The sequence below is a fragment of the Paramisgurnus dabryanus genome, chromosome 6, assembly GCF_030506205.2.
Source record: "Paramisgurnus dabryanus chromosome 6, PD_genome_1.1, whole genome shotgun sequence".
In the NCBI taxonomy this organism is placed as follows: domain Eukaryota; kingdom Metazoa; phylum Chordata; class Actinopteri; order Cypriniformes; family Cobitidae; genus Paramisgurnus; species Paramisgurnus dabryanus.
In genome coordinates, this window is record NC_133342.1 from 26,819,197 (window position 1) to 26,837,095 (window position 17,899).

Below are 17,899 nucleotides of genomic sequence, written 5' to 3' on the forward strand. Positions count from 1 at the left end.
CATGACCAGAAAAATGCCAGAGGAGCACACCCCATTTACCTCGGCCCAGATCTGTCTACATGCAACACAGAACTGCAGACATTTGCTGAAATTACGCAGAATTGCCACACCGTACATGATCAATGGTGTTGTCCGAATAACACGTGTTGTTTTCTCTAACTTTAGTAAATCACCTGTCCAACAGAAGCGTTAACAGGCCAGTAACACAATCCATCTTCACAGTCATACTCACAAAGTCACAAATCTTGTCACGCTCTGCACTAAGATATTTCTGTCTGCTTTTGAAATATAAACAAAACAGGATAAAAATAAGTGCCAAAAAATAACATGGGATGAAAATGGTGGCATGTATCTTCAGCCCAGGATTTTTTTCTTATAAGCTTCCAAAATGCAAATTAATTACAGATTCTGTAGTTAGTTTTAAAGGACCTTTTTACACTCTTAAAAATAAAGGTGCTGCTTTAAAAGTTCTTTAAAGGAATGTCATAGAAGAACCATTTTGGAACTGTTTAGTCAAAAGTTTTTTCCATTTCTTATTTTTATAAGATGAAGAATCTTTTTTTTTGTTTGTTTGTTTACTATAAAGATCCTTTTGTGAAACCGAAAGGTTTTTCAGATGTTAATGTTTCTTTATGGAACCGTTCAGCCAAAAGTGATTCTTCTATGGCCTTATGAAGCACTTTTATTAAGAGTGTTCATGCTATATAATTTTATGTCTAAAGTACACTGTGCACTTAAAATATAGCATAAGATGTTTAAAAGGTTCTTCATGGCAGTGCAATAAAAATTAATTGTGGTTTCTCAAAGAACCATTTCTTTCTTACATTTTTATAATCTGTAAAACCGTTTTAAAACAAAGAAACATTTGTGAAACAAAAAAGTTATTTGGAAGTTATTTATTGAGCCATTTAGTCACAAATGGTTCACAATACTGGTCCTTGAGTACCAGCCACCATGTTTCTAATGTCTCCTTATTTAAAACAATTCAATGATTCAACTCCTTCCAGAAGGGTTAACATGTCTCCCTTACAAGCTGATGAGTAAAATCGGGTGTGTTAAATAAGGAGACTATTAATATTCAAATATTCTGGGATGGGGTACTTGAGAACCAGGATTGGGAAACACTGATCTATGACAACATAAATCACCTTAATGTTTAATAGTATAATGGAGTTAGAACAGCAGGTGTATACAAATAAATAAAATCTTTTATGAAATTCTATGTAGGACAAACAAGCATCCATAAAGGACCAACCTGTGAAAAAATGTGGACATGTAGGGGTGGTTTCCGGGACAGGGATTATCTTAAACCAGGACTAGCAAATCAAAGGGCACTTATGTATTTTAAGATATGTCAGTGAAAATTGTTTTCAGTTTGGACAGCTCACATTCATTTTAGTCTAGGACTAGTCTAATCCCTATCTGGGAAACCGCCTCGTTGTAATTCTTGATTTAGTGTCTTGACTAAAATAAAAACACATTCGATTTTAAAGTATAGTAATATTTATTAATTTATAAAATAAGTTAACATTATGATAACCTTAAATATATAACTCATCTGTTTCAGTACAGCCTCATAAACGAGGGAAAATGACTTAAACTGGTCCAGCCATATGAAGAACTCACCAGCAGAAGGCACTAGTAGACAAACAATCACCTACCATACAGCATTTATATAAGATCTACATGAAAACAGCTTCTACTTCTTATTCAAGTTGATTTATAGCTGGTGCAATTAAATATCAAAAATATCTTATCCTAATCAGAGTCAACTGTACAAATGATTCAAGTCCAAATCCAACATAATTTTCTCTTTGTATTGGATTCTGTGTATGATCTCATGTCTTTCAAATTTATATTTCTAATGATGATCATGATCTATCCTACAAGACCGGTGCTAGCTTATATACCATTTCATGTTCACCTAGATCATGGGTCTCCAACGTTGGTTCTGGAGAGTACCTGTCCTGCATATTTTAGTTCTAACCCTACTCCAACACACCTGCCTCTAATTTTTAGGTACATGTAGCCCTGAATAACCTGATAAGCAGGTTCAGGTTTGATTGGGGTTGGAACTGAAATCTTCCAAACAGGTGCCCTACAGGTACAGGGTTGGAGACCCATGACCTAGACAAAGAATAAATTATGTATAACTTAAAATATTAACACATCAAGCAGTAAATTCTTTATCACATTTTCTATAATTAAATTATTCAAAACCCTCTAAATGTGTCTGACGTATTGTCTTGTAAAAGTGCGTTTTAATCAGGCTCTTATGTTTAGGCTAAGTAATTTCAGTTGAATGGCAATGCAAAAGTTATTAGTAAGTAATTAAAATGCCTTATTTTCACAAATGTCACTTTTTTGGCAAAAGCCTTCACGAAATGAATATGTGGGCCCAATTAAATTTTGTCTACAAAAGTAATTTCAAACATTTAAGCATACACCCATATCTATATATAAATATAATATATAAGGCAGTTTAAAGTTCACTGCCTAGTCGAGGAATTTCTTCTAATAGGAAGTCTACATCCTCCCTCCGTGTTGCTGGGTTGGAAAAAACACAGCGGAAGAAATTCACTTTATCCCCGAGAGGCTGATAGCCAATCATTATGAGTCCTTCTTCCATCATCTTTGCCTTGATTTTTGGGGCCACCTGTAGGAATTCATAAAGTTAGCTTGAAAAGCTGCAGGCAGTGAATAGGGCATCTCTAAATCACATTTAACAGTGAATAATTTTCAGTCTGTGTTCCTGATGGCTTACATTGGTAACTTACCATATGAAGTTCCTTGTCTCGCTCCGGACCAAGAGGCATCCGTTGCACTCTTTTTGGGAGGTACCAAAAGCAGACATTGCTGTGTTCGGGCTAAAATTCAGAAACATGTTGTTCAAGTAATACATGTAATGGCTGTGCAAATACTGTGGATTACCTCATTTTAACACTGACATGTACAGTTGCATTCAGCACTTGTCGATTTCACACATAAAGGTACTCACTTTTCCTTTAAAGACAAGTTGAAAATCCGCTCTCCTCTTCAGTTTGTAGTAAAGATACTCTGCATTTTCCAAGCAGTGGTTGACCTGTGCTTCAAAGCCCTCTGAGCCCTAAAAACAATTTATTATATTCAAGTATACCACTGACATAATCTGTGTAAACGGAGAAAGCAAAAGACTCTGGGCTGGAGTCTGGTGCAGATCTGGCTCAAAGTCATCTGCTGTCTGGGAAAAATAAATCTATCTATATCCATTTGTCCATCCATCCATTAATGTTTTGTGACTTGCATAAATTCCAGGAAACATTATAAAGTGGGTAAATGTGAGTGTATTTTCATATATATATATATATATATAAAAGAGTTTGGTTCCAAAACGCGATAAAGACATTTTTTATGACATTTTTAAATTAGTTACGGCCAAAATCAGTATTGTATCAGGTCAGTATTAAGTAAAAGTAAATTCTTAATTTTATACAAAATCCAATATCCGCCGTGTTATTCTGTCATCTTTTCTCCCTTTTCCCCAAACCGTGATAAACACCAGTCCTCCTTCTCTGCAGAATGCAATAAATCTGCTAAACCAATCACAGCGCACCATTCCACAAATTGTAAACAACAATGGCGGCACGTTGAATACACACAGAATCCTACTGTAGTTTTGCTAATCTACTTTGTCCTTCGTGATCAACAAACAAACAAAAACAAAATATCATATGAAAAACTTTCAATTATTTTACTCAAAGTCAAAGAAAATCGAGCAGGACCAAAACATTTTACAGCTGATCGCTGTCAAAAAAGTTCAGCGACGACGTTCCAAGGATGACAGCAGCAATGACAGTGTTCTTAATATGACAAAGTAAGTGTTTTGATTAATGCCATTAATGTTAAGTTTTTTTAATCAGTTTATAGTCAACTAAATGAATATTAAATGGTGGTTGATCCTTTTCCTAATTAGCCTCTAAGCTCTGGAATGATTTACCAAAAAAAAAAAAAAAAGATCTGACATAGTTGATCAATTTAAGTCTAAACCAAAGACATTTTTCTTTAACAAAGCATTCACATAATTTGTCTAGTAAATGTACTTATCATCACGCAATAGTTAGCTTGTCCGGAAAAAAACATTCAAATAACTCGTCTTGGTAATATACTTATGCCGCAATAGTTAGCCTGTCTGGAACCGAGCGGATATTAAACGGGCCATGACATGAAAATCTGACTTTTTCCATGTTTAAGTGCTATTATTGGGTCCCTAGTGCTGCTATCAACCTAGAAAATATTAAAAAGATCAACCCAGTAACTTAGTTTTGGTAAAACATTCTCTTCAAGCACTTGAAAAAATAGGTCGTTGAAAATTGGCTCTCCTTATGATGTCATAAGGAGCTCTTATTATAATAAAACCACCCCTTAATCCAACCACAGCACTGCCATTTAGTGCTGAGAGAAAATAATTCACAGAACAATTGAGTTTCAATTTCAACAAACCACCATCATTGTGATCAGTGTTTGAATTTCATCCGCTCATGTGCATTTTAAAGGACACACCCAAAACGGCACATTTTTGCACACACCTACAAAGTGGCAATTTTAACATGCTATAATAAATTTTTTATATGGTATTTTGAGCTAAAACTTCACATATGTGCTCTGGGGACACCAAAGATTTATTTGACATCTTAAAAAAGTCCTGTGACATGGCCCCTTTAAATGTTTTATTTCACATAAATTGTATCTAATATAAAGTTTTTAAAATAAATCTTTGAAAATCAAATGATGCATTTGAATTTTTTATGTTATTATAACCTTAAGATGCTATGTGAAAGTTTATAACAGAAAATAGTGGTTTTCATATTTTCACTTTGTTGGTATGAAAAACACATTTTTACCCAAATTACAAATGTTTAATTTGTCAGTTCTCCTATTTACCCAATAAGCCCTTCGTACTCATTTCACGTGAATCTATTTGAAACCCATACCTTCGCCTTCCACATGAGCCACAGCTTAAATATGTCAACATGCCTTCCACACTGAATGCTTTTGTCCCCGGTGTCATAGGACATGTCATACTGTTTATCAGGTTGGAAGAGATACTCAGCACACAGCTGATTGCACTCCTGCAGAAGACCCTGAAAACAACACGTGACAAGTTTCTATTAAAGTATGTGCTGTGAATAAGATATGACTGAATACAAGGATCCTAACTTCAGTTTTGCTCACCTTCTTCTTGACCAGAATAGCTGAGCACTGCAGTGGGACGCCCATCATTTTGTGTGGATTCCAGGTCACCGAATCAGCCCTGGTTGAAAGCACAAGAGATGCAAGATGTTGAAACCAATTGAAAGCACACTTTTTAAAGAAAAAGTCGATATTTGAAACGCAGGTTAAACAAGAGGTGGAATCCATTAGACTGAAAGTGTGATGGCTTTGATGGATTCTGGGAGTGAGATGCAAATTACAGGTTCCGACCAGCCATCAGAATACAACAAATGAAAGACTTCTGAGGTTGAAATGGATTGAATGAGTTATGTTTAATACACTCTTACGGACTAAATGCCATTGCATTGCATGTGCTTTCTCTTCGCTCTGAAAATTGCAGAGAAATTATCCTGCAGAAGAGCAAACGTAAATGGCAATGAAGCCTGCACTTTGTGTTGATTTTACAAAGATTGAAAAGAAAGCTGTAGAAAAAGCACTTGAAGAGTTGTCTGCTGACATTTAGTATAGATGAAGCGGACCATATTTTCATTAAGGCAGTAAAAAACAGCTAGCTTCTTTATTTCAAAACGAAAAGTGGATTTTGTTTGGGAACAGAGGTTTTGTAGTTTTTTTTTTTTTTTTTTTTGAGTAGGAAGATCTTTTATGCATGTTTGCTACCTGTTCACAAAAATTTGAATGACTTCTAAATCAATCACAGCAATCAATAAGAACAGTCTTTTAATTTTCAAATGCCCTGCGGCCTAATGGTGAATTGCACTGCTTACATTATATAAATCATTAAATACAAGCTGATTGATGGAATAGTTTGCACATTAAATCGAACATATTGATAACTTCATGTCAGATTTTGTTTACCTTTCAATTCCTTGCATTTTTAAACGATGCTTGCTGGACAAGAGCAAGCCACCACCCCAGGCAGCCTATAGACAAGGTATAAAAAGGTTAAGGCATTGCATAATTTTTACTATATTAAAAATATGTACAGATAAAGAAGCATTACATCCACATGCATCCATAGGCCATGCTTCTTGCATATGTCTGCTATTTCATTCAAAGGGTCAAAGGCACCATAGACGGTGGTTCCTGCAGTTGCACTGACGTAGAATGGGACCAGACCCTATATGAAAATAAAACAAGCAGTCAGCTGTAGCACTCAACATGTTAGAAACAGACTTTGTATAGGTATTATTATTTTAGCTAAATGCAGTTGTAGCCTCAACAATACCATCTCATGGGAATTTTTTATGCATTTTATGAGGTGGCTTATTTGTATGAATTCATACTATCAAATTTTAATTTTGGCACGGCTTTCTTTTTCGTCTCATTTTATGTATTGTTTTTTTATTTATTTTTTTCTATTTTCATACCATTGTCGCTTGGGGTTTGGGTTAGAATCACTTTCTGTTTCATTTTTAGACATTCTAACCCAAACCCCAACTCTAACTCAACTCAACTCCAGGTGAGAATAGTTTTAAAAGCGGAAGAAAAACATGTAGAAACCAATGTACGTAAAAGTACATCCTAACCCAAACCCCAAATCTAACCCGAACCCCAATAAAACAATGTTCAAAATGTCACGAAAAAGAAAGTCATGCCATGGACACGAAAAACTATTTTTAGAAATTCGTGCTGAGTGGCACGAAAAAGACATTCATGCTCGAGGCACGAAATAAGCTGCATTTCGTGCCATGGACATAAATAAATTAATAAAAAATGTATTTATGATTTTCTGAGAGATCATGTTGTTAGCAATGACATAAGTGTGTTCGTGTTTACTGAGAAGGCCATGCTTTGTGTTATTTTTTAAATGATTCTGGAGCCTGATGAAATCGTTATGAATACATGTTTAATACTGTAAATTACCCTCGATATTACATTGCACTTGTCATCCAGAATGGAAGAAAACATTCCAACATGGACCCATTGTGCAAGCTGTCTCTTTAGAACCGCATGGTTTATTGGCATTTTGCTGCTAATAGGACTGCAGTTCAGGAACACCCTCAAATCTCAAACCCTGTTGCACATCGGTGTACACCGTCGTTTAACCAGAAAACTGTAGCGAAACGTTGCGCACCATTTTGAACTTGAGCGTACCTCAGGACACCTATTGGACTACATTAAAGTTATTCCATTGTAGTCTTGCGTAGACCATGGCTGCACTGAATGAGCAAGGACTAGAGGTCTTCACGGGTCCACTTAGATCCGAAAACCCGAGGTCCGACCCGAGACCCGATCGGGTTCGGGTCTAAAAGTTTCACATGTGCCTCAGACACGGGTCGGGTACAATAATAGCGGCAACGGGTCTCGGGTAATTTAAAAACGAATGTGTTTTTTCTGAACGGACCCGAGAAGACCCGAACTCTCTCGCCTGTGTGCGTCAATGAGTGCGTTTACATGCACAGAATAAGCGGATAACTATAAAAAATCTGCTTATTATAGAAAACTGTTTTCATGCGTTTACATGCAAATCAATAAGCCGGCTATGCAGTCAACTGCGTTTACATGGGACTTGGAGAATTATCAGGTTTCTCGCAGGCAGTGACGTCACCACCTATAGTTCACAATAGTCCATTAAAAAGTCAACGGCATATCTGTCTTAAGCTGTACTGTTGTATCTCTCCTTGTGTCTACAGAACCTGTAAATGTAACATGAGCTTTTATTTTCACAGTTTCTCTGCCAACTGCTTTAGTCGAGCGGAGACTTTTATGCGTTACCTTGCGTTTACTTCCGCGTGTGACGTTTATCTTTCATACGCGGAGACATGCGCACATGGACAAAACCGTGAGAAAGCGGGTTAAGGTGTTTACATGCCATGCGAAATCAGCAAAATTAGCAAAAAACTACCTGTGCCGATCGGTTTTTGCATACGCTGTTTATGGGCTTTCCCCGATTAAAGAAAACCGCTTTACGCGTTTACATGACCCCACGTGTTATCAGTTTATTAAGCATAATCGGCGTAAGACTGTGCATGTAAACGCACTCAATGTCCTTTTCAAACCTCTCATCTGTTTGCCAAGAGCGCTTGCGACATTGCGTGGTTGTCGGAAGGTTCATTTTCGTTGAGACAAACATGTCAGTCAATTATAAATGTACATTTTATGCGGTTACGTTGGTGTCGTCGTCAGATAACAAAGTAAAACGAATGGAGCAGCTCGCCAAATTGGTTGCAAGGCCACCGGAGTTTCTTTCTGTCTGACTGCTGCGCGTGGGTCTGCAGAATGCACACACGTCAGTGCCGTTTACATTCGGTTCCAGTCGGGTTAAAAAAAAATTTCACTAGTTCGGGTCGGACTCGAGAAGACCTCTAGCAAGGACTACCCAAAAAGCCATGTGATTGACACGTAAAACAACCAATCACGTTTGCACAGTATATCAATTAATTTGACCAACCTTAGACTTTGCTGCTTCAATGCTAGAGTTCAGTTCCGATGGAATCATTTTCCCCCTTTGAAGAGAAACATTATTATTCATTTTGCTACATCAGACACCATGCAGATTCTCTGTGCGCTATTCTTACCTTTCATCACATTTGACGTCAATAACGTTTTCAGAACCAATGCCGAGGGTCGCTGCAGACTTCTTGATTGAATAATGACTCTAATGAAGAAAATTAATGTTAAACACGCACAGACAATCATCTGGCAAAACCTAAGATGATGTGACCTTTACCAAAATAAACATGAAATATGTGCATTGGGACTTTTTAAAATGCTGCTGTGACACACAAATCTGACCTCCCAATCAGTGGATCAGGAGGTAATAAGTGATATGTGTCTGATTAAGTAAGTAGGACTGTCACAGCACGCCTACTAATAGAGAAGAAAGCAATAATGAGGTCTTGTACATGCGCTGAGGTGAACATTGCCAGGCGGGGGATCGCGTGCATCCCATGGGTCTTCACTGCTGGGAAGTGATGAAACCTTGCCAACAGCACACTGTACAGATTAGACGTGGTTCCTCCTGCAGAGAAAGTCATTAAATGTGTAATACTTATACATTTATATATTATATATAATATATATGCTTCTTACCTGGACAAAAGATGCCATCCCCATCCTTCTCAGGCCATCCAATAATTTTATGCATTTTTTTCAAAACGACCTCCTCCATCAGTATAAAAACAGGGGCTATTTCATAAGTAAACCTGTAATGAGAATGTAACCAAACTTACATGAGTTCTGGTGAATTGTACATATAATTCACGCTTTATGCTATTTAACAATAATCGGTGTATGAATGTGGAAGAGATTTAGATTGTATCTGACATGTTTGTGTTTGCTGTTGATGTCAACCATTCTCCTGCCAAACCGATGATGTCAAGTCCTGTTGACAGCTGGTTGAAGAATCTTGGATGAGCTGGTGGTGTAGGAAGAAAAGCATTAACAAAACCCTAAACCAGTGTTTTTTCAAAGTTCCTTCAGAAATAAAATATTTATAAAGACACTGAATTAGCTTTCTGTATTCTACAGTGTTAGCATGCATCTGTGTATTGGGACTATTCTATCCCTTACTAAAATATATTTATACACAGGTGCTGGTCATATAATTAGAATATCATCAAAAAGTTTATTCCATTCAGTAATTAGAATATAATTAGAATATTATCAAAAACTAATTCCATTCAAAAAGTGAAATTTGTATATTACATTCATTCATCACACACAGACTGATATATTTAAAATGTTTATTTCTTTTAATTTTGATGATTATGACTGACAACTAAGGAAAATCCCAAATTCAGTATCTCAGAAAATTAAAATATTGTAAAAATGTTCTATATTGAAGACACCTGGTGCCACACTCTAATCAGCTAATGAACTCAAAACACCCACAAAGGTCTTTTAATGGTCTCTCAGTCTAGTTCTGTAGGCTACAGAATCATTGGTAAGACTGCTGACTTGGCAAAAAAGGCTGGCTGTTCACAGAGCACATTAATAGAGAGGCGAAGGGAAGGAAAAGATGTGGTAGAAAAAAGTGTACAAGCAATAGGGATAACCACACTCTGGAGAGGATTGTGAAACAAAACTAGGGGTGGTGCGATCCACTTTTTTCATTACCGATCTGATTTCGATATCTGAATTCTGAGTATCGACCGATACCGATCCAATTAGAGTATTTTTCTTGATCCATTTAGAATTGTATGTGCGTGTGTGTACACACATAAATATATATACACACACATATACACACAAAATCAGAAGAATATAATGTCAAATGTAAAAAAACTCATTTGAAATGAGATACAAGTTAAAAGAATGTAAGTGTTTTTAAATATTTATTAATAATGCCAGTTTTTGAGTGGACATACGACTGAGCAAATAAATAGTTCAAGTACATTTTCATTAATTGCGCAAACTATCACAACTCCAGTGTATTAACTCTGTGAGCACCAGACCATTGAGTTTTTGTGACCTTAAATATCTTCATATATGCAATTGTTTTTCGCACAAAGCTTGAATATAGGAAGACTTTGAGTATAGTGTATTAAAATGTTCATGGTGCTTTTATAATAGTCTGACTTTTTTATACAGTAGCATGACAGTACAACCACGAGTAACGCACAGTATCGGATTTGGACCGGTTTAATCAGCTGTCCTCGGTTAAGAGATAATCATTTAAACTTGATTAAAAAAGCCAAAAGTAATAATTGAATTGAATAATATATTTACCACATGAAAGGGTACATTGTAATATGTATTAAAAACTACAAACAGTGTGTTTTGAACAATATTTAGTATTATTTTGTGATTGCTCAAAATGTGTCCCACATATTCGTCACCACCGTTAGATATTTATAAAAAGCAATAAAATCAGACAACTACAGGGTCAACTGCATTCCTGAGGACCCCATTTTCAAACGTTCAGCTCTACTGCATGCCTCAAGATCACTATATTGTTGTGTGTGGCTTGTAATGCCAAAATATGTGTTAGTGCGTCATGTGAACCTATGTGCATCATGAAGAAAGGGTTTTAATCCACTTCAAATGTTGACTATATACTTTAAATAGTATACATATTTCCAGATAACACTTTATCGTTTTAATCTGTCAGAGAAGGACTTGCCCTCCCAGATTGACCCAAGGCATTTTTGTCAATTTTTTTATCATATTGGAGTTTTGTTTACTTGCTCTCTGGGGGACTGGTGATATATAACAGATTATATTACACTGTCAGAAATAAAGGTACAAAACTGTACCTTTTCTGTCACTGGGGCTGTACCCTAAGTTTCCTTTTGATACCTTTACAGGATTACAAAACAAAATACAATTTTGGGTAGATTACTGTACCTTAAGGACCTACATTGTTATAAAAAAGGCAAAATACCCTTGCTGTCAGTGGGGCAGCACTCTTTAAGAAGGTAATTGTATGGACCATTAGGTACAGATATGTAAACATTTAGTACCAATATGTACCTTTAGGATGCTAATATTTATTTTTGAGGTACTAATAAGCTCTCTTTGGTCTCAGAATGTACTTCTGAGGTACTAAAATGAAATCCTTAGGTGCAAAGCTGTACTTTTTGAAATTGTACAGCCCCAATGACAGAAAAGTTTTGTACCTTTATTTCTGAGAGTGTACTTTTTTAATATTTCTATGAATAAAAGAGTTTGATTCCAAATCCTACAATTCTAATTGTCCATATCATTTCTAATGAAAAAAAAACAATTTCTTAGTGTTATACATATTGTACGTAATATGGCTTAATACTAACTAGATTAGGTGTGTCCAACCCTGCAGATTTGAGCTCCAACCCTAATCAAACACAGCTGAGCCAGCTTATAAAGGTGTTTAGGGTTGCTTTGTATTACATACAGGTGTGTTGGATGGTCTGCAGGATGGTGGCCCCAAGGAGCTGGGTTGGACACACCTAAACTAGATTATCACTTTTTGTATTTATTATTGCCACAGTTGGATTTGTTGGTAAATAATGACATATGTCTATTTTCAGTTGCATGAACTATCAATGTGACTTTCTAAATCATTTTTATGCTAAAATGTTATCTTTAAAGCTGCTTATGTATATTTATGCAAAAATGCAGATTGTGAAAAGCCCTTTGTGAATATAGACACTAAATATTTTTCCAAGGGCATCTCTTATCAAATTTTGATGTCAGTCAGCCTTGCACTAAGGCAATGTTTGAACACTGTAGATTATCAGGTAGTATCGCATTATTTTCATACCTTTTAAAATATTTCTAGCCTACTCTTTAAACGTTTTCATGTGTATACAGAGTTCAAATTTTAACATTGTTTTTGTTACACATTGTATTTATACTCTTTGTGTGGACATAAATTCTTACACTTCAAATTAACAAAAGCGTTCTTCCTTCTTTTGATAACAAAGCATTATTTTGTACAATGCAATACTACAAATCACTTAGTTGTAAATAGAAAGATTGGTGGGGTGTTGTTGATTAAATACTCAACATCACCGTGTAGTATCATTCTTGAGTGTCCTACATTACCACTCTTCCCTTGTGAAAGCGCTAGACCCTGTTAACTGCAAACAAGTTTGGGAACTCAGTTCCTACACTAAACACACCTGCCCCCTGTGCTTGTTTATCAAAAGCAAACTGGTTGCATGGAGGTTATTCATACCAGTTTTAACTCCATATTTCAGTGTGTCTCTGCAATCCACCAGTAGCTGTTCCAGATTATCTGGATGGTCAGGGAGCTCCAGATTAAAGCCTTCTAGACCATCTTTGAGCTGGTGAGGATGGTGGAAGTCCAGAATTTTGGAGCTGCGTTTTAGTGATTTACTGATATAGGCCAGCACGATTTTAACCAGCTCCTGGAGGAATTGTTGAGTTGCCTCCTCTCCATCCTCAGCAGGGAGCAGATCTGAGCAAACAAATCAATTAATTGTTATTTCAAATGATTTGTGCAGTATGGACACAAGTACAGTGGCCTATGTGCTAGATGTTTTACGGAGAAACAGATATGCCACCTTTTGCCACATGTAGATCAGTTAGCATTTGTGTTGAATCCATGTTATAATTTATTTCCTTTGAAACGCTTCTCAAGGTGAGACCTTAAGAAACTGTTTGACAAAATGACATGGGTAAAATTTTTCAAATTCTAGGCCAAGGGTACTTTGAAAATGCTAAAATATGACATACTTTTGATTTATTTATTTTAATCACAGCATAATGCATAGTTACAACTGTTTTATGTCATAGTTTTGATGTTTTAACTTTAATTGTGGAAAAAAGAAAAAGTTTCTGCATTTTTAAACAATAGTGTATTTTAAATGATTAAAAAACAGAATGTATCATTTAATTAAAAAATGATTTGAATTATTGTAGCAGAAACTAAATATTATTTTTTTTTATATTTAAATAGATAATTAAATGTCGTTCAAGGCAGAGCTAGGAATTAAAATTTCTGTCAAAAGCAGAATTACTTTGAGTACAAATGTGACAACAAAATTAGCTATTCATGTTAAAATGCTTATTGCCTGACAGATTTTTTTATTGTTGTAATACAGGTAAAATATCAGTTTTCAACACCCATTAATCTATTTATTTGCTGTACCTTTGCTGTGGATGCAGCTGAAGTCTACACGCCCATTATCATATTTCAGTCCTTCATCTGTGTTTTGTAAAGAACCTCGGCCCTGTTTGCTCTTGCCTACATGCTCATCTGTTTGTGTAAACTCCATTACACTGTTAAAAAAAACAATCGGTAAATCTCTTGCAGAAGGGTTTTCAAACAGATTCCGTTAAATTACGGAAAATATTTGTTTCACAAAATAACATGAAATAAATGGTAAAAACACATTAAAAGTAACACATAAAAATACAAAACACATAAAAAAAAGACAAATATTTGTAATAGTTTTAACCAATCATTTACAGTACATCTAAAGTAATAATTTTTTAACGTTATAAATTAACGGAATTTAACAGTAATATGAAACTCTCCTGTCTACCAAAAATTTTTCTGTCAAATATAGTCTGTACATTCTGTACAATAACTAAGAAATACTCTATAAATAATGCATTCCTTAAAATATATAAAATTGTAATATGTATCTTCAATAAAACAGATAAGTTTGGAAAAAAACAGTAATTGTACTCAGCCTCAAACAAATATTAATTATCAAAAATCTTCATATGACAGTGGAAATACAAACTTAGTTCCGTTTGTCAGAACATTAAGAATATTCAGTAGTTGTTTTATACAATTGCCTTGAGAAAAGTTAATTTTATTTACATTTATTTTAAATACAGAGTGGTATTATTTATAATACAAGTCATCTGGCACAATGCAGTCACTTTTAAAATGTACTGACGCTTTAGTAATGTAGTCATATGTTTAACTTTCCTCTATTAATGCAACACTCATGCTAACGGTTCTGCTGTAATCTCATAATCAACCTCAACGCTCGACTCCTATTGGAATGTGTTCATGTGGAAAATCACTAAGTGTCACTAGATTACCTCATTGTGTAATTAGCATATCAGTGACATCATCACATCACATTTGCATTCTGACTACAGTGGCACTTTAAATCTGTTTTACGTTTATCTTACTCTCTGAACTGTCACAAACTATATTTTAATACAGCCAAATGCTTAAAAAATGTTTTATTATTTGTATATTCTTGGCTTTTGTTTTCAGACATCGAAACGAGTATGAATGAACGTGACTCATTAAAATACTTGTTAACATAGACATTGTTAACCAACAATCTTGTTGTCAAAAAATCTCACTGTACTGCATAATTCACAGTACTGTACAGAAAGCAGACGTAGAGAGAGATGCGAGCATCCCCAGGGGCAATACAGGGCAAAAAGTTGCTATATATGTCTATGACTCATCCAAAAAGTCGCTAAAGGGTTCTGAAAAATCGCTAAATCTGGCAACTGAAAATAGTATATGGTGGAAAATTACATTTTGGGTCGCACACAACAAATATACAAACGCTGTTGAAATATCTTGATTTATTTTTTCTTTTGACAAAAAGAAATGCCAAATAAAAAATTAAATGAGCATTTATTTGCAAAACAAAAAGGAAATTACTTTGTGCACACTGTAAAAAGTGAACATTTTATCTAATTAGAAATAAATTACTTTAATTGGTGACACCTACATTTCTTTTTAGCTTTTTCAACTGACATTTTTTTCACTTAAAGTGAGAAAATGTAAGTAAATCTTTTATTATGCAGTCACTTTCACTTTTTAAAGTGTGCAAATGCATAATTATTCAATTTTTATGAATACACTCTGAATTTCTGTACTTTTACAATATTTTTTTTTAACAGAAAAAATGCATAATTAAATTTTTTATTTAAATTTACTTCTAAAAACAATATATTTATGTAATCTCAAATTATGATAATATTTTTATTTACCTAAGAAGACTATAAAACAACAGGCATTTCCTTGTAAAAAAAAAAAATGGAGAAGTCCATGGAAAAATACAGACTATAAATTACTTTTTTACAGTGTTAATTTTCTAAAAATGTCACCATGCAAGCACGAACAGGCAAACTTCAGCAAGGTAAAAAACAATTATTCAGCTACTGCATAGATATAATTAAAAAGCCTCAAATAGTGTTGTAAATGTTATAATAAATCATGCTTTACCTTAATATTGAGCCATCAACTGTTCTCTGTTGTTAACTACAATAGTCTGTGTCATATGGTCTAGAGTTGTTAAAGTCCCAGCCTCCACCCCAGGCTGAAAGTTACCCAACCATTGGACAAACTAGGCGTGGTCATACACAACACAGCTTTCTATCGCAATGAACATGATGCAACCGTCTAAAGATGTAAAGACCTGCCTACCACCTATGTACACGCCCACTGTCTCATATGTCTTTCAGTTTGTTTAATTGACAAGTCTGCACATATGCTGAACTTCCTCTGTGTAGACATACTTGAGCTTACAAAAACAGGTTTATCTGGAGCTAAACATAGCCAAATCTTGAAGCAAATACTGTGGCTCTGCTTTTCAAGGATTAATGTCTCTGGTTCATGAATCCCGTTGCTTTGTTTTAGATGTGCTGTGTTTCCTGCAATAATTAAAATCAGATGTTGTCATTTTCTTTTTTTCTTAGACAAATAACTAAATTTGTCACAAGCGCTGGTTCATTCCTTCCATGATTGATCTATTGATGAATTTCTGCAGGAATCACTTTAGCAACTAATCATGCTATTAAGGGAACAAATGCAACACAGGACCTCTACACATTTTACTTCCCTGTGTCATTCAGGTTCTTAATCGTCTATGACTCCGATCGGATTTCATTTTTCATGGCTCCTTATTGAGATACAAAAGCTGGCATCTGTGCTTTACAGTGAGATCGAGTTAACAGAGGTTCTGTTTGAGAGCCCAAGCATTTCAGTTTTTCAAACGGTGTGCAAATAGTTTGTTCAAAGGAATAGAGAGATCCAGCGAGTCAGATTTAAAGGCTTGTTTTTATTAATCAGGCTGAGCGTGCTGTTTCCATCAGGCAGGTTGAGAAATGATTTCTATAGGCAGACCTTGAACATTATCCTGCCTGGAACACACGCAACCATGGTAACTTCACTGAATGAGCTCTTCTTTGTAAATTAATCTCTAAATAAATGATACAGGTTGTTAAAGCACTGGCTAATGGAAGAGTGTTTTGTAAGAAGCAAAAGATGACGCGGCGTATTGTTTTTCATATTGCTTCATGCCTAATATCTGGTAAATAAAATAGTATCTATATGATGTTTGTTTAAAAACAAATTAAAAAACGAAAGTAGCAAACAAACAGAAATGGAATCAATAACCTAATGTAAAATTGTATGCTGGTGAATGATTGCAATGAGCAAAAGCATCACCTGGTGCTCTGTTGGCATTAGCTTCAGGATCCCTGCAGTTTTGAAACAAGCTAGAAAATTGATGTGCTGGTTTATGGCAAATATTGGTTTAGAAGGCTAAAATATTCATGTGTCACACGTATAAATAGCACATTTTGGTTTATTTTTTTCGATTTGAAGGCTCTTTGAGATCTGTTTATTGAAAATCGTTCCTCCAGCTCGCACTTTAAGCTAGGGTGCAGTTTGTTTATTAAGCAGGTATCCAGTAATCACATCCCACCAGGCCTAGCAGTAGTGCATGCTTGAGAGCACAGCGTTTTATATTTATAGACATGTGCATCACACACGAGTGATTAATAATAAAAAATAATGCTACATTCTTAGGTGTACCCAGTTGAGGCAGCAGCGATAAGTCTCATTTCTCGATGAATTATCATTTCTGCTGACTTTCTTGGCCATATGTTTGTTACAGCAAACAAAACAAAGCTTAGAGAAGAATCAAACAATTTAGTTTGAACGGTCTTATGGTCATATATACAAAAAAATTACATACAGTAAAACACTGCACAAGCACGTTTTAAGGAATTTGAAAAGAGAGTTTTGCAATTTAAATGCAATTTACATTAATTTGTTTAACCAAGTCATTTCATGTGAAGTCATCTGAGAAAAAGAGGTTTACAACTCAACCATTAAAGATCATAGACTATGCATGGTACACTGCAAATATGCAAAATTTATATCTTCATCATAGCTTGCTATGGATCGTACCTTTGAAGGTAACCTGATGTCTTTTGAAGCTTTAAAAAGCACCGCATCATTTAAGTAATCCATACAACTCAAATGGGTGGAGCAGTGGTGGACAAAACAAATACAACATCAAACAATGAGACT

The 17,899-nt window shown here is 35.1% G+C and overlaps 1 protein-coding gene across 2 annotated transcripts in view; it reads right to left on the reverse strand.

Moving 5' to 3' along the window:
• Positions 1 to 1,341: 1,341 nt before the first annotated feature.
• Positions 1,342 to 17,899, reverse strand: part of gad3 (glutamate decarboxylase 3) — a 32,711-nt gene continuing 16,153 nt past the window's right edge. The window contains exons 1-15 of one of the 2 annotated variants that reach the window (XM_065276405.1): positions 15,806 to 15,946; positions 13,748 to 13,878; positions 12,812 to 13,054; positions 9,478 to 9,568; positions 9,244 to 9,356; positions 9,057 to 9,172; positions 8,730 to 8,809; positions 8,603 to 8,657; positions 6,212 to 6,328; positions 6,067 to 6,131; positions 5,212 to 5,290; positions 4,971 to 5,120; positions 2,999 to 3,106; positions 2,778 to 2,867; positions 1,462 to 2,656 (exon numbers count right to left, since the gene is read on the reverse strand). In XM_065276405.1, coding sequence (XP_065132477.1) covers positions 2,483 to 2,656; positions 2,778 to 2,867; positions 2,999 to 3,106; positions 4,971 to 5,120; positions 5,212 to 5,290; positions 6,067 to 6,131; positions 6,212 to 6,328; positions 8,603 to 8,657; positions 8,730 to 8,809; positions 9,057 to 9,172; positions 9,244 to 9,356; positions 9,478 to 9,568; positions 12,812 to 13,054; positions 13,748 to 13,874 — 1,608 coding nt within the window. In that variant the 5' untranslated portion in view covers positions 13,875 to 13,878; positions 15,806 to 15,946 and the 3' untranslated portion in view covers positions 1,462 to 2,482. Of the gene's footprint in view, positions 2,657 to 2,777; positions 2,868 to 2,998; positions 3,107 to 4,970; positions 5,121 to 5,211; positions 5,291 to 6,066; positions 6,132 to 6,211; positions 6,329 to 8,602; positions 8,658 to 8,729; positions 8,810 to 9,056; positions 9,173 to 9,243; positions 9,357 to 9,477; positions 9,569 to 12,811; positions 13,055 to 13,747; positions 13,879 to 15,805; positions 15,947 to 17,899 lie in introns of those variants that run through there. The other variant, XM_065276404.1, reaches the window with a different exon arrangement.